At 41.0% G+C, this 17771-nt stretch overlaps 1 protein-coding gene across 1 annotated transcript; it reads left to right on the top strand.

The window, feature by feature from the left end:
• The first annotated feature begins 6309 nt into the window (after positions 1–6309).
• On the top strand, positions 6310–8104 carry LOC112221768 (zinc finger protein 391-like). Its single transcript, XM_024384079.2, has 2 exons — positions 6310–6576; positions 6825–8104. The coding sequence occupies exons 1-2, from the start codon at positions 6402–6404 to the stop codon at positions 7769–7771; spliced, it is 1122 nt and encodes a 373-aa protein (XP_024239847.2). The 5' UTR covers positions 6310–6401; the 3' UTR covers positions 7772–8104.
• Positions 8105–17771: the final 9667 nt, after the last annotated feature.

The raw sequence follows: 17771 nt of genomic DNA, 5'->3' as shown, positions 1-17771 counted from the left end.
CATCTCATTTCAACCAGTACAGTTTTCATCTAATTTCAACCAGTACTGTTATCATCTCATTTCAACCAGTACAGTTATCATCTCATTTCAACCAGTACAGTTTTAATCTCATTTCAACCAGTACAGTTTTAATCTAATTTCAACCAGCATTGAAACATTGAAATTAGGGTAAAACTTCAGCTTAAATACATTGACTTAACCTGACTAACAGGTTGTTACAATCTAATTTCAACATCATCAGAACTATGTAAACGTTGAAATTGAGTGGAAAATTGTACATAGAAACATAAACAATATTTTTCATCCTATATTCAATTGGGTGGTTGAAATTGTTGAAGTTTAGATTTGATTAGATAGTTGATAGTAAAATGGAATGTTTGAATTAACATCATTGTTTCAACGTCATGCTTTCATCCTAAATAAAGAGGTATGTTGAAATAAAATGTGATGCGACAGTCCAATGATTTCTGCCTGACCAGTGACTCTTACTGAGAGAGCAGAGAGAACATAGATATCAGAGAGAGAACAGAGAGTACAGAGAGCAGGGTAATGGTTAGTGAGTACTCATTGTGCGTCTGTCTGTCCTGGTCTTTCTGACCTTTGCCCTCAGTCTCCACAGCAGTAGTATAGGCCATAGCCCACTGCACTGAAGTGCACCAAGCTCCATGGTGCTGCAGACAATGCAAAGTATACATACTGGTTTTGTTTTTCCTACGTAGAGATGCAGTCAAATATATTGGCAACCTGGCACTTTACAATGGAGCGGAATGTTTTGTGTTTTCGTTTCAAAACTGGTTGATTGCCTATTTTTACTTTGTAGGCACCTGCAATTTACCACATGGGAGATACATTACACAGTAAACAATGATAATTGTCCAGGCCATTGTTTTTCTTGATCCTGTGTACATGTAAACCCCAAAAGTATTTTACATGAAATGTATCTGAGAAGAAACAGTGAATCATGCAAGGGTGCCAATATACAGTATTTGACAGCATCTGTATATTAGACACAAGACCATGCAAACCTGTTATAATGTTGTAAATATTCTGTTCTGTCTTTTGTTAGTATTTTTTACTTGGATAGAAAGTAACAGCCAGTGCTAGTTTTTACTGAGAAGTGCTACTATATTTCTGGCTGTAACGTATTGCATCACTGTTTTTAACCCCTTTGTATATTGATTGGTTTTTCAGAACAACCAGAAGCAAACAGAATACCAAACGGGAAACAGGACATTGTGCTCCTGTTATGATGTGAGGAAGTATATTCTGTTTGTCTTTTAGCCATGGTGCATCCAATTCAGGAAATACACAGACATTCCAATACTCTACAATGCTTTTCAAAGGAATTGGAATTTGATTTAATTAATGAATTGGATTGGAATTGACCCCCATCCTGGTTGGATGTAGACGATGAGACAGTGCTATGTTTTACTGTCAAGTGTTATGTGGCCACAGTATTCTGTGGTAAACCCTGTCTGTGGTAAACCCTGTCTGTGGTAAACCCTGTCTGTGGTAAACCCTGTCTGTGGTAAACCCTGTCTGTGGCAGGTGAAAACATTGACTCATTCACCCTCATTATCCAGGTTCTCTGGTGGTAAAGGAGATATGAACTCTCCAGAGGTGGTAAAACTCTATTCCTTTCTCTCTTTATTTGTTCTATTTTTCTGCCTTTGTCTCTCCCTGTATCCCCCCTCTCTCAGATAGGAAACCCACACACTTCACACGAGACATACCTCACTGTTCCTGTCTAACCCTTCTCTGCATCGATCAACCCTCCGGCCCCAGGAGAGCGAGATGTTATAGTCCCAAATCTGTTTGTGCTCTTGCCAAGTCCATTGCTATCATTGTCAAGCTTAACATGGCAATTCCATAAGGAGTTGGCAAGAGAGCAGACGCAGTGCAAAGGGAAGGGATCATTGCCGCTGCCTCCCTTTCCTACCAAAGGCACATGAATTGAGGAGCAAACTGAAGGAGAGAGGAGATTCAGCAACACTTGGAGGACAATGGAATTCAATAAAAAAAAAAGCATATTTATTTCTGAAAGAAGAACCAGAGCATTAACAGCTTAAAAAAGACTTCCATGTCATCTATGCTAACACCTGGGTTGTTCAATCAAAATGGTTGCTTTTCCCTTTGATATTTTAAGTATAAACTGTGCTCCAATATTGAATTTTAAAAGCCTATTATATTAAATGCTTTTAAAAAATTGAACTCCATTGTCCTCCAAGTGATGCTGAATCTCCTCTCTCCTTCAGTTTGCTCCTCAATTCATGTGCCTTTGGTAGGAAAGGGAGGCAGCGGCAGTGACCTTTAATATAGACCTCATATTTTTTTTATATATAAATAAAGGCTTGCTAAAGTGCCTAAATTCAGCATTTTGACATGTCCCTCTGTCAACACTTGTAGGAAGATTTTAATCCACTTTAATCCCCACATTTTCACCTTCATTGTAAAGTCCTAGTTATTGTGTTGCTTCGACAAAGTCACGTCTGAAGATGACTTGTTTCATGAAATTAGTGATATATTTCCGTCTGAACTGAACTCTCATTTTAATATGGCGAAACTATTGCTTTTTAAATATTTGTTATCAAAATAAACATTGAACATCTAATAGTGAAATCATAGAGTAAAAGCAGGAGAGCTGGTTCTAAATTTCTAATTATTTTTTTTAAAATCTGCCATTTTGAGGTGGAAAACTGAGCGTGTCAAGCCTAACACGTCAACCCTGTTAGCCACAGATAGACAGACTAGAAATGTTTTAGCAATATCTTTTTGTTGTTGTTGTGAAGCTTGCATTAAATTGCCACTTCCTTCCATTCCCACTGTCTCACAAGGGGATCACAAGTGGATTTATGCCTGATTTAAGAAAAAATCTTCAACCTTGTTATGGGTTGGCACTTACTATAGTCTCTCATGTTTTATTTTTTATGGCAGAATGTAAAACTTTTACCTGTATTCCAGTCTGTTATGTTAGCTAAACACTCACTCCTTGTCATTGCCAAAGAGACTGCCAATTTTGACTTGAGCTAGCAATTTTTGACAGACTGGGGCTTTTCAATGAGTGTGTGACCGAACATTCTCTTCCTGTTTTTTTCTCCAATCTGGCTGCCATCAAAATTGGCACCTTTTATGGAAGAAAGGTAAATGTGTGTAATTGTGTAATTATATTTTTTTTGTGAGTTTGATATTCAAATAGTTTCTAGTAAGTAAATATCTCAGGAGTTTTGAGATTTCAGAGCAGTGTAATATTTTTCCCCCACATTTAGTAAGACCTTAATAAGAGCTTGTTTATAAAGGATGTGCTATCTGTTTTTCACCTACTGTACCAATTTACTGTCATATTAAATGTAACATATTTACTATCAACTGAGTCCTAAACACTGGTGGACTTATCATTCGACAGAAGAGGCAATTGCCTCAGGCCTCACATCAAAGGGGCCTCATGAGAGATGGGCAATTGTTTTTAAATAATATGAATTTTGTGCATGAGGCCCCCCGTGTCACGCTCGAGGCATAAAACAAATATAGAAAATAAACCCCATCAAAATCTGTCTGTTTAAGTTAGAGATGTGTTTGTTTTCATGAAAACAAAAAAATTGCTAAGGTTTGGGTTAGGCATAAGGTCAGCAGTGTGGTTAAAGTTAGGTTTAGCTTTAAAATCTAACTTTAAAAAGAGAAATTGTAGAACTATGCAGGGTTTAGCCATACTTATGACTTTGTGGCAACTAGTGACGAACCCTTCCGCTGCAGATGCATTTTTTCGATATAGCCAATGTTGACTTTGTGGCTGTGGTACTAGTGACAACCTGTGGAAGGTGGCAGAGCTACAGCAGTGTTTCTCAGATCAGGAGACATCCCGAAAACCGGTCTTCTCACGAAAACATCTGTAGCGTCCGAACGCTGCTACACACTAATATAACGCCTCTATGGAAAGATGTGACCCTCGTGAACACGGGGTTGTTCTCGGTTTAGCTCTACGACCCCCACAAGTTTCACAAGACTCGTCTGAAGGTAACCCAGTACCTGCAGAAAAATTGCTGAGCGGCCTTTCAGGTTATATCAATATAGGACTCGTTTTACTGTGGATATAGATACTTTTGTACCGGTTTCGTCCAGAATCTTCACAAGGTCCTTTGCTGTTGTTCTGGGATTGATTTGCACTTTTCGCACCAAAGTATTAATCTCTAGGAGACAGGATCCTTCCTGAGCGGTATGACGACTGCGTGGTCCCATGGTGTTTATACTTGCGTACTATTGTTTGTACAGATGAACGTGGTACCTTCAGGCGTTTGGAAATTGCTCCCAAGGATGAGCCAGACTTGTGGTGGTCTACAATTGTTTTTCTGAGGTCTTGGCTGATTTCTTTAGATTTTCCCATGATGTCAAGCAAAGAGGCACTGAGTATGAAGGTAGGCCTTGAAATACATCCAATTAGCCTACTAGAAGTTTCTGAAGCCATTACATAATTTTCTGGATTTCCCAAGCTGTTTAAAAGGCACAGTCAATTTAGTGCTTGTAAACTGTATTAAAAATAAAAAACAGAAATACCTTATTTACATAAGCATTCAGACCCTTTGCTATGAGACATGAAATTGAGTTCAGGTGCATCCTGTTTTCATTGATCATGCTTCAGATGTTTCTACAACTTGATTGGAATCCACCTAGGGCTGTTGCAGTGACCGAATAACTGCCACACCTGCAGTGCCCGAATAACTGCCACACCTGCGGTCACGAGTCATGAAGTCAAATTCCTCGTGACCGTTTAGGCATCTTCAAGCTCTGACGGTCATTAGTAGTCTACCAAACTTGCTAACTGCCTGGTACTCAGCACTCTATTGTCCCTCTAATCACTCTGTCATCAATGCAGATGTATCCTAAAATCTAATCAAACATTTCATGAGAGCCCATGAGCTCATGTTGCGCAACATTTCTATAGGCTATGAAATTACACGAGAAAGCGGAGTGATGGCCTCTATTAAAAGAGGAATTGGATAAGCCGTTGTGTCTGTCCTCACTTGTAGCCTGTGATAAAGACCAGATCACGTGATGGACAGCCATGTGAGTGAGAAGTGTTTCACAGCAGGCAGCACTCAGGGAGAAGGGTTGCAAAAGGCATGGATTTTTTAAGGGTGCATTATGGCCACACAAAGGGGATGCCACCGGGAATTCAAAGCATTATCAAGTGCTTCTCAAATTGTGAATGAGAGGTGTGTACAGCCTTCGCAAAAACCCCCAGAGCTCATGCCTTTCAAGCGACTGTTTTCTAATCATCATTAGCCTTACAATGTATTCAAAATCTAAACATATAGACCAACGTTTGTAGAACAACTAAAGTTACATTAATAACTCTAAATGAAGAATATAGGAGTACCTATTTCTTTGTTAACTGCTCAACACAGAATAGCTGCATGTGCGCACCTCAAGTTGTTTGGAGAAAATATCCTTTCTATTTATTCAGCTTTGTTCAATTGTATTCTTCATACTATAAAATAATGTAAAATAATGCCACGGAATACTAAGCAAATCTTGTCTGCTAAATGAACTAGTGTAGCCCACAGCCATATGGCATAGCCAGATCAGGTCCTTGGGGGCTTTTTCTCCATCCCTAGCAAACACAGCTGATTAATCAAATGTCATTCTAAACTGAAGATCATGATTAGTTGATTATTGGAGTTAGGTGTGTTAGCTGGGGCTGTGACACCAATCAGGCCCCCGGGACTGGAATTACCCACCCCTGAAACATAAGAACAACTCGGGGTATGCTATTCAGTTCTTCTGAAAAAGACTACATTATCTTCACCATAGTGTTTCTTAAGACCTGTCTAAAATAATAATGGATTTATTGTGAAGGTGTAGGGTTTATTACATGGATTTAATATACTTTTTAAAATGTAGATGATCCAAATGTCTGCAGACTGGCCTCTGCCTGGGCCTCCAAATCAATATGTCCTCCCTGGTCGTACTGTCCACTAAAGTGCACATATAATAAAAAATAAATGTTTTTTTTTTCACCCTAACACTTATGTGGATGTTATACTGTACAAAGACTTGACTTCTGGTATAAAATAAAAATGGATGCCTTGATTTACAGTAACTGTTTGATTTATTATCTGCTGTATAATGTACCGGCATATATAAGACTAATATTAGATTATTGTATATCAATGGCATTGCAAATTAAGGTGATGTAGTGTGCTGCATAAAATATTTTTCGTTTGTTTGAAGATCTAGAAATCGATATAGATTAAAGATCCATTCTATGTTCAGGACATTTCTATGGTGAACCCGCGCACATGTGCCTAGCGCGCTGACGTCACTTCCGTGCAGTACAGCGTTCATGTTTGACAACAAATTCTACGTGGATTTTGGGAAGATCTTTTGCCAGTTTAAATCGTCCAACGATGACTAAATTACAATATCTGAATGTGTATTTGACTGAGCGTCTCATGCAAGCTGCTGAGGAAATACTAAGAGTTGTCGCAGACACGATCTCCGAGTACCAGGAAGAAATATCCCGGACAAAGCGAGAGAACCAATACCTTAAACGACACTTGATCACACCGGTCCTACCGCCGGGTATGTAGCAAGCTAGCTAAACGACTGTACTTTCTTCTCATATGCACGAGTTATCTACATAGTTAGAAACGTGTTACATTGTATTCTACAGAATTTGACTCTGTAGGGCAGAGATAGACACATAGCTGCCTATGCCATTCCCAGAACAAACTACACTTAGCTAACGCAGTGGTGGTCTTGTCAATCAAGAGTCAACAACTGTCATTACTTTCATTGATCTCAATTTTGACTTGTCTTCTTTCCCCCAGCCCCTCAGCCCATTCTCTCTTGGGTCTCAGAGCTGCAAACTCCCCCTGAACAACAGCACTGTGAGCAGGAGTGGAGCCCCAGTCTGGGCCAGGAGGACCTTGAGACCACACAGATTAAAGAGGAACAGGGTGAACTCGGGACCAGTCAGGAGGAAGAGCAGCTTCAAGTACCGGAGTCTGATACCAAAGAAGACTCCATATCTACTCTTCCCTGTGTGAAAAATGATGAGGACCGACCTCAGCCTTCACATCTTTCCCGAAGCGAAACTGTGGAGAACAGAGTGAGGGAGTCTCTACTGACCAACACAACTGGACAGATCAAAACAGAACCTGATGGCTATGGAGTATCACTATCAGAACCAACCAGTGACTTCCTTCAGTCTCAGCCCGTCTCTGAAGTAAGTCCAGTCTCTTCTAGAACACAAAGTCAGAACACTGAGAACACAGAAAGTGTTCCTATTGTTCTGAGAGATCTAGAAAGGAGACCAGAGGAGGATACAGACACACACTCATGTACTCAGTGTGGAGCCGTGTTCTGTGAGCTATCCCAACTGGAGGCACACATGCCATCCCACACAGCACCACACAGTGGTGACACTAGTCACAGGCAAATCATGTGCACAGTCTGTTGGAAGTCATTCACCTCTACCAGTTACCTCAAGGTCCACCAGCGTTCTCACACTAAGGAAAAGCCCTTTCACTGTGGTGTGTGTGGCAAAAGCTTCAGCTACTCAGGGAAGTTCAGGGAACACCAACGGATTCACACAGGAGAGAGACCTTACCGCTGCTACGTGTGTGGTAAACGCTTCAACCAGTCAGCCCACCTGAAGGCCCACCTGAGGGTACACACAGGGGAGAAACCCTACTCCTGTCCTGTCTGTGGGAAAGGATTCAGTCAGTCCAGCCAGATCAAGAGACACCTCAGAACTCACATCCAAGGGAGGTAGATTAATAATAACTTGGAGTGGAAAGAGCCCATGAGTGGATAAACAGTAACCTCGGAAGCCGCCTGATCTCACAAGCTTACATGAATTGTTCGCTACCACAGAATCAGTCTGGTAATTACGAGGCTAGATAGACAGAGCCTTCTGTTCTCAAAGTGCCCAGCATTTGGGAAGAGAAAGAAATAAATACATTTCTTATTTTCAGTGCTACTCATTCTACAGTAACAGTACCTCAAAGTGTTCATACCCCTTGACTAATTCCACATTTTGTTGTTACAGCCTGAATTCAAAATGGATTTAAAAAATAATAATAATCTCACCCATGTACACACAATACCCCATAATGACAAAGTGAAAATATATTTTTGAAATGTATTGAAAATGAAATACAGAAATATCTCTTTTACACAAGTGTTTACACCCCTGAGTCAATACTTTACAGAAGCACCTTTGGTGGTGATTACAGCTGTGAGTTTTTCTGGGTAAGTCTCTCAGGGTTTGCACACCTGGATTGTACAGTATTTGTCCATTTTATCATGAAAAAAATGATTCAAGCTCTGTCAAATTGATTGTTTATCACAGCCATTTCCAAGTCTTGCCATAGATTTTCAAGCCGGTTCAAGTCAGAACTGTAACTAGGCCACTCAGGAACATTCAATTTGGTATTTGTAAGCAACTCCAGTGTAGATCTGGCCTTGTGTTTTAGGTTATTGTCCTGCTGAAAGGTGAATTTGTCTCCCAGTGTCTGTTGAAAAGGATTTGGCCTGTGCTTATAGCTGTTTTCTGTTTCTTTCTATCCCCAAAATTTCCTTGGCTGATGACAAGCATACCCATAACATGATGCAGCCAGAAAATATGAAGCGTGGTACTCCGCGATGTGTTATGTTGGATTTACCCCAAACATAATGCTTTGTTTTCAGGACAAAAAGTTAATTTCTTTAAACTAACTGTTTCAAAGTCACCATTGGCTTCAAATCTCTGAGCAGTTTCCTTCCTCTCCGGCAACTGAGTTAGGAAGGACACCTGTATCTTTGTAATGACTGGGTGTATTGATACACCACCAAAGTGTAATTAATAACGTTGCTATGTTTAAAGGGATATTCAATGTCTGCTTTTTTATGTTTTACCCATCTACCAATCGGTGACCTTCTTTGTGAGGCATTGAAAAACCTTTGTCCTTGAAATTCACTATTCGATTGAGGGACTTTACAGAGAATTGTATCTGTGGGGTACAGAGACAGGGTAGTCATTCCAAAATCATGTTAACAGCTATTATTGAACACGGAATGAGTCCATGCAACTTATTATGCAATTTGTTAAGCACATTTTTACTCCTGAACCTTTTTAGGCTTGCCATAAACTCAAAACATTTCAGCATCTAACTTTTTACTAATAAAAAAAAAATGACACAAGCAAAATTCCACTTTGACATTATGGGGTATTGTGTGTAGTTCAGTGATACAATCTCAATTGAATCCATTTTAAATTCAGGCTGTAACACAACAAAATGTGTAAGAAGTAAAGGGTTTGTGAACACATTCCGAAGGTACTTTAATTGTAAGACTAGATTGTTATAGAATGTGTGATGCGTTTCGCACCCATTACTGAGGCACTGTATATCTGCATTGATTTGAATTGATTTAAGTGAGCTGATAAATAACATGCTATGTGTTAGGTGACACTAACTATGTTTGAGAGAAATAAAATGTTCAATTTGGTGTTATCCCCTTTGATTTCCTCGTGATGATTCCTGTTGGAGCTGTTTGGTCTCCCTGCAAATAAACTAACTCTGTCATATTGATTAAGTATGTGTTGGAATGTTTATTTCTGAATGTCTGTTACTGAATAAAACAAGTGGTCATATCAGGTCAACAAGCTAGAGTGATCAGTGGGTCTGTTAGACAACCTGTCCTCACCAATGTTGTTGTAATACTATGTTTGAACACTAGATGGTACACTTGAATTATTTCTCCTTTTCAAGTCCAAAGGAAAAATACTAAACAGACAATACATAGTAACGATAATAACAAGGCAACTACTATCTAATAATTCAATAATAATAATAAAAACTACCGCTAACACTAATACATCTAATTAATCTAACTTACTTATAATACATACGTACTTATAATACATATATAAATACATACTTAGCCAGGCCAGTCAGTATTTGACATCTATCCACATCTGAGCATGTCGGGAGATTATGTGGAATCCGGCCACTAGGGGCAACAGTGAGCGCTGTTACCTTCAAGTAGTTTTCGGATTTGGTACGGTTTTGGTAAGCATCTGCCTCTGATTCGAAAGGTTGCTAGTTCAAATCCAGCAATAGAAAGTTGTTTTTGATATTTCTGTTTTAAGCCTATCCCAAACCTTAACCATTCGGTGTTAATGCCTAACCTTAACAATGAACTTAAACTTAATATTAAACACTTTGAAATGTGACATTGGGAACAACTTTGAAAATTTGACGATTGAGAAACATGGATGAACATTAATTCTGACGTGAGACTGTGAGAGCTGGTAGCCATATTTACAAATATCTTTTGATGTTTCTATTAGTTAAAAACACAAACAGTTTGTTCTTAACATTTTAAAAATGGCTTTCTTAAATTCACTGTGGGATGCAGTCAGTTGGGCCTTGAAGTTGAGACTTCAACCCTCATGATGTTCCCTTGGAATTTTTAATTGCTGCTCTTGTTCGGAAGAAGTAATGTGAGTCTTATAAAGTGTGGTGTTCCTTAATAAATACTGGGAAATGTAAGTTGATTCATTTCAAAATAAATTGGTGCCAATGCAGTTGTCTTCTGCCCATTTAGTGATTCATACCGTGTGCAATGATGTCTTATAACAGCATTATGAATTACATCTAATTGGCAAAGTAAGGTTTTGTTTTGTGTTTTGATAGATGACGTCATCATAGTTTGGGATAGGAAGCAGACGTTGGGCTACTAAAGGCTTTCTAATCGATACAGTAAAACAATTCTTAGATCTGTATAGTAACCCAAACTTATATTCTTTCCAGAAGATAATCCCGAATCCTCGAATCCAGATATTTCAAACAATCAATACTTCCAGGACTTGGTTGAATTGTTAAATTGCCAGCTGTGGATATACGATAGTTGAATAAGGCAGTGTTTTAGTTCATCCGTTTCTTTGTGCAATAAATAAGTGTACTACTTCAAGTTGATTTCAAGGGTCCCAACTAGACAATCATCTCCCCATTAACCAGTGTTATTATTTATCATTATGCCATCATAAAGCAGAGCCATTACACCCCCTCCCCTCGATAGAGCTAATCAGAACGATAACTGCCGCTGTGCAGACAGCAGCGTCAAATGAGGTGGAGTATTCATGCTACGCTATGTTAGTTGATAGCCTCATCACCACTGTAATGGAAAGCACAGGCATTCCTCCTGAGTTCAGCCTAGTTGATTTGATTTTGAGCTGTCTGTCATTATGACAAATAATAACTAAATCATATATGGGTCTCTCATGGGACAGGGCACAAGACAGACTCAAATGGCAGAAGATTGTTGCAGTCTCTTGTCCCACCAGAATGAAAAAGACTAAGTAAGTAATCTGTTTCAGTCCCAGACTTACATACATAAAACATTTGAAATGTGTTGAATATGTTTATTAAGAGTATTGTATTCAGTGTAACAGGACCCCTTTGCCATTAGATACATAAGTGTACAACAGTCTCCATTCATCTAGCCATGGACTCTACAAGATGTTGAAAGCGTTTCACAGGGATGCTGGTCCATGTTGACTCCAATGCTTCCCACAGTTGGCTGTATGTCCTTTGGCTGGTGGACTATTCTTGACACACATTGGAAACTGTTGAGCGTGAAAAGCCCAGCACCGTTGCAGTTCTTGACACACTTAAACCAGTGCGCCTAGCGCACATACTGAATGGCACACATACACAATCCATGTCTCAAGGCTTAAAAATCCTTCTTTAACCTGTCCCCTCTCCTTCATCTACACTGATTGAAGTGGATTTAACAGGTGATATCAATACGGGATCATAGCTTTCAATCTATGTCATGGAAAGAGCAGCTGTTCCTAATATTTTGTACAATCAGTGTATATGGATATTCTACCATTAGAATGTTCATTTTACATGAATGAGACTAGTATTGGAATGCAGTTACTGTATTTCAGTAGGAAAACATACCCTTTCAGTAGCTGATTTGTTCCAGGTTTAGCAAACTGCTTTGATAATGGTGAAATAATTGAGTCTGGCGGAAGGCTTAAATGTCACTGAGTTATTGACTAATCAGTGACCTTGTGGAGAAGAGGTGGGGGCAGGGGCAGACTTAGTGATTTGGAGGCCCCATGCACAGGCCAGTCTGTGCATGGGGCCCCCCTCAGACTGACATGTAATCTGTAAAATGTGTTACCTTTTAATGTGCCATGAACACAACCAGTCATGATGTTTTCATCTGATTGTCAAACAAATCCCTTCAAAAAGTAGGTTAGATTCACACGTTCATCCAAAATAATTCCAGCATCCGAACAGTGCACTGTGCACCAGCCAACGTTCCTTCAATTCACAGGATGGGAAGGAGGAGGTGAGGGAGGATAGGAAGTAGGAGGTGAGGGAGGATAGGAAGTAGGAGGTGAGGGAGGATAGGAAGTAGGAGGTGAGGGAGGATAGGAAGTAGGAGGTGAGGGAGGATAGGAAGGAGGAGGTGAGGGAGGATAGGAAGTAGGAGGTGAGGGAGGATAGGAAGTAGGAGGTGAGGGAGGATAGGAAGTAGGAGGTGAGGGAGGATAGGAAGGAGGAGATGAGGGAGGATAGGAAGGTGGAGATGAGTGAGGATAGGAAGGAGGAGATGAGGGAGGATAGGAAGTAGGAGGTGAGGGAGGATAGGAAGAGGAGGTGAAGGACGATAGGAAGGAGGAGGTGGGGGAGGATGGGAAGGAGGAGATGAGGGAGGATAGGAAAGAGGAAGTGAGGGAAGATGGGAAGGAGGAGATGAGGGAGGATAGGAAGGAGGAGGTGAGGGAGGATGGGAAGGAGGAGATGAGGGAGGAAGGGAAAGAGGAAGTGAGGGAGGATGGGAAGGAAGAGTTGAGGGAGGATAGGAAGAAGGAGATGAGGATAGGAAGTAGGAGGTGAGTGAGGATAGGAAGGAGGAGATGAGGGAGGATAGGAAGTAGGAGGTGAGGGAGGATAGGAAGAGGAGGTGAAGGACGATAGGAAGGAAGAGGTGGGGGGAGGATAGGAAGGAGGAGGTGAGGGAGGATAGGAAGGAGGAGGTGGGGGAGGATAGGAAGGGAGGTGAGGTAGGAGGGAGGATAGGAAGGAGGAGGTGGGGGAGGATAGGAAGGAGGAGGTGAGGGAGGATAGGAAGGAGGAGGTGAAGGACGGAAGTTGTGAGGATAGGAAGGAGGTGATGAGGGAGGATAGGAAGGGAGGTGAGGGAGGATGAAGGGAGGATAGGAAGGAGGAGGTGGGGGAGGATAGGAAGGAGGAGGTGAGGGAGGATAGGAAGAGGAGGTGAAGGACGATAGGAAGGAGGAGGAGAGGGAGGATAGGAAGGAGGAGGTGAGGGAGGATAGGAAGGAGGAGATTAGAAAGGAGAAGGTTGTGTAAGAAAAATTGAACACAAATTAAAATACTGTACTTACAGATGTCTTTTTAGTTCCAGCCCCCAGATTCTATCCAGAACAAACTGAAACATTTTGTAACAGTCAGTTTATAGCCCTTCAGTTAGAGTTAGGTATAAATCTGATGGTACTATGTGGTCAGCTGCAGCTGTGTAGGTTGGGAGCAGACATGACATGGATTCCAATTGTATTTGAAATAATTTCAAGTACAGTTGAAGTCGGAAGTTTACATATACATATACCTTAGCCAAATACATTTAAACTCACAATTCCTGACATTTAATCCTAGTAAAAATTCCCTGTCTTCGGTCAGTTAGGATCACCACTTTATTTTAAGAATGTCAGAATAATAGTAGAGAGAATTATTTCTTTCATCTTTTATTTCTTTCATCACATTCCCAGTGGGTCAGAAGTTTATATACACTCAATTAGTATCTGGCATTGCCTTTATAGTGTGTGTGTGTGTGTGTGTGTGTGTGTGTGTGTGTGTGTGTGTGTGTGTGTGTGTGTGTGTGTGTGTGTGTGTGTGTGTGTGTGTGTGTGTGTGTACATGACAGAATGCAGAAAAATATAATAAATAAGAAAGAGAGAAAGGAAGAGAGCTTAACAGCGCCTGGAGAGTTCATATCTCCTTTACCACCAGAGAACAGAGAAAACAATGAGAACATAGAGAACATAGAGAACATAGAGAACATAGAGAACATAGAGAACATAGAGAGCAGAAATAACATAGAGAACATAGAGAACATAGAGAACACAGAGAACATAGAGAACATAGAGAACATAGAGAACAGAGAGAACATAGAGAACATAGAGAGCAGAGAGAACATAGAGAACATAGAGAGCAGAGAGAACATAGAGAACATAGAGAACATAGAGAACACAGAGAACATAGAGAACATAGAGAAAAACAATGAGAACATAGAGAACATAGAGAGCAGAGAGAACATAGAGAGCAGAGAGAACATAGAGAACATAGAGAACATAGAGAGCAGAGGGAACACAGAGAACATAGAGAGCAGAGGGAACACAGAGAACAGAGAGAACAGAGAGAGCAGAGAGAACATAGAGACCATAGAGAACACAGAGAAAATAGTGATCAGAGATCAGAGAGCAGAAAGAACAGAGAGAACAGAGAGAACAGAGAGAACAGAGAGAACAGAGAGAGCAGAGAGAACAGAGAGAACAGAGAGAACAGAGAGAGCAGAGAGAACAGAGAGAGCAGAGAGAACATAGAGAACACAGAGAAAATAGTGATCAGAGATCAGAGAGCAGAAAGAACAGAGAGAACAGAGAGAACACAGAGAAAATAGTGATCAGAGATCAGAGAGCAGAAAGAACAGAGAGAACAGAGAGAACAGAAAGAACAGAGACATAGAGAACAGAGAGAACAGAGGGAACACAGAGAACATAGAGAGCAGAAAGAACAGAGAGAACATAGAGAACAGAGAGAACAGAGAGAACACAGAGAACAGAGAGAACAGAGGGAACACAGAGAACAGAGAGAACAGAAAGAACAGAGAAACATAGAGAACAGAGAGAACAGAGAGAACACAGAGAACATAGAGAGCAGAGGGAACACAGAGAACAGAGAGAACAGAAAGAACAGAGAGAACATAGAGAACACAGAGAAAATAGTGATCAGAGATCAGAGAGCAGAAAGAACAGAGAGAACAGAGAGAACACAGAGAAAATAGTGATCAGAGATCAGAGAGCAGAAAGAACAGAGAGAGCAGAGAGAACAGAGAAACAGAGAGAGCAGAGAACAGAGAGAACAGAGAGAGCAGAGAGAACAGAGAGAGCAGAGAGAACATAGAGACCATAGAGAACACAGAGAAAATAGTGATCAGAGATCAGAGAGCAGAAAGAACAGAGAGAACAGAGAGAACAGAGAGAACAGAGAGAACAGAGAGAGCAGAGAGAACAGAGAGAACAGAGAGAACAGAGAGAGCAGAGAGAACAGAGAGAACAGAGAGAACATAGAGAACAGAGTAATGGTTATTGAGTACTCATTGTGTCTGTCTGTCTTGGTCTTTCTGAAACTTTGCCCCCAGCCCACACAGCAGCAGCTCAAAGCCCACTACAGTTTGACTTACTGAGGTGCACCGAGCTGCATGGAGCAGCACACACGTGTTTGTCTGTTAGTATACTCAATCCAGATAGAAAATCATCTGCTAATTGAATGGACACAAGACCATGTACCTGTTTAATGTAGTGAGGCTTCTGTTCTTTGTTCTTAGTAGAATATTTGACCTCAATAGAAGATAAGAGCCAGTGATACGTTTTTACTGTTATGTGAAGTTTAATGTGGATAAAACACTGCTGGATGTAAGGTTGATTGATTTTTCAGAACAACCAGAAGCAAACAGAATACCAAACGGGAAACAGGACATTGTGCTCCTGTTATGATGTGAGGAAGTATATTCTGTTTGTCTTTTAGCAATGGTGCATCCAATTCAGGAAATACACAGACATTCCAATACTCTACAATGCTTTTCAAAGGAATTGGAATTTGATTGAATTAATGAATTGGATTGGAATTGACCCCCATCCTGGTTGGATGTAGATGATGAGACAGTGCTATGTTTTACTGTCAAGTGTTATGTGGCCACAGTATTCTGTGGTAAACCCTGTCTGTGGTAAACCCTGTCTGTGGTAAACCCTGTCTGTGGCAGGTGAAAACATTGACTCATTCACCCTCATTATCCAGGTTCTCTGGTGGTAAAGGAGATATGAACTCTCCAGAGGTGGTAAAACTCTCTTCCTTTCTCTCTTTATTTGTTCTATTTTTCTGCCTTCTGTCATGTACACACACACACACACACACACACACACACACACACACACACACACACACACACACACACACACACACACACACACACACACACACACACACACACACACACACACACACACACACACACACACACACACACACACACACACTCACACACACACCTCATACCTCATACCTCAGACATACCCCACAGTTCTTGTCCAAACCTTTTCCTCATCGATCGACCCTCCGGCCTCAGCGTGTGAGTTCAGACAGAAAGAGAGAGGAGAACCAAAGCCAGAGAGATAGCTGTCCATCCAAAACCCGCAGTGTGTGAGCCTCCATGGTTAAAACCCACTGCATCTCTATTTCTCATTACTCAACATGGTGGCCAGTCACATCAGATCTGCCGACTCTGTCTGACTCTGTCACGATGTGTTTTATTTCTCCACACACCAGCGCCCGTGGGGAGCCAACACACTGATTGGTTTATACCCCCCCCCCTCTCCTTCTCCATGGGTTCATCCCCCTCCCTCTCTTTCTCCATGGGTTTATCCCCCCCTCTCTTTTCTCCATGGGTTTATCCCCCTTTCTCTTTCTCCATGGGTTAATCCCCCCCTCCTTTCTCTCTTTCTCCCATGGGTTTATCCCCCTCCCTCTCTTTCTGGGTTAATCCCCCTCCCTCTGGGTTTTTATCCCCCTCCTTTCTCCATCTTTCTCCATGGGTTAATCCCCCTCCTTTCTCTCTTTCTCCATGGGCTTTCTTTCTCCATGGGTTTATCCCCCTCCCTCTCTTTCTCCATGGGTTTATCCCCCTCCCTCTCTTTCTCCATGGGTTTATCCCCCTCCCTCTCTTTCTCCATGGGTTTATCCCCCTCCCTCTCTTTGTCCATGGGTTTATCCCCCCCTCTCTTTCTCCATGGGTTTATCCCCCTCCCTCTCTTTCTCTTTCTCCATGGGTTTATCCCCCTCCCTCTTTCTTTCTCCATGGGTTTAATCCCCCCCCCTCTCTTTCTCCATGGGTTTATCCCCCTCCCTCTCTTTCTCCATGGGTTTATCCCCCTCCCTCTCTTTCTCCATGGGTTTATCCCCCTCCCTCTCTTTCTCCATGGGTTAATCCCCCCTCCCTCTCTACTATTTATATTTTTGGCAACTTTTACTTTTATTTTCTTTAGGAATGTAGTGAAGTAATGTACTTTTTACTCCTTACATTTTCCCTGACTCCCAAAAGTACTTGTTACATTTTCAATGCTTAGCAGGACAGAAAAACTTATCAAGAGAACATTCCTGGTCATCCCTACTGCCTCTGATCTGGCGGACTCACTGAACACAAATGCTTTGTTTGTATGTTGTTTGAGTGTTGGAGTGTTGGAGTGTTGGAGTGTTGGAGTGTGCCCCTGGCTATTCGTCAGTAAAATAAAAAACAAGAAAATTGTACTGTCTGGTTTGCCTAATATAAGGAATTTGAAATTATTTATACTTTTACTTTTGATACTTTAAAAGTATTTGGTTTGAAATATTCTTGACTTTCACTCAAGTAGTATTTTACTGGGTGACTTTTGAGTTCTTTTCTAATAGATATCTTTATCTTAACTCAAGTTAAAA

The sequence above is a fragment of the Oncorhynchus tshawytscha genome, linkage group LG02 (genome assembly GCF_018296145.1).
Source record: "Oncorhynchus tshawytscha isolate Ot180627B linkage group LG02, Otsh_v2.0, whole genome shotgun sequence".
In the NCBI taxonomy this organism is placed as follows: domain Eukaryota; kingdom Metazoa; phylum Chordata; class Actinopteri; order Salmoniformes; family Salmonidae; genus Oncorhynchus; species Oncorhynchus tshawytscha.
Note: the sequence above shows the minus strand (reverse complement) of the source record. Positions and strands in the feature narration are given on the sequence as shown.

Coding starts and splice junctions, on each gene's coding strand:
- LOC112221768 (XM_024384079.2), top strand. CDS start 6,402: ATGACTAAATTACAATATCTGAATGTGTATTTGACTGAGCGTCTCATG. Junction 6,577..6,824: donor CACACCGGTCCTACCGCCGG/GTATGTAGCAAG, acceptor TCTTTCCCCCAG/CCCCTCAGCCCATTCTCTCT.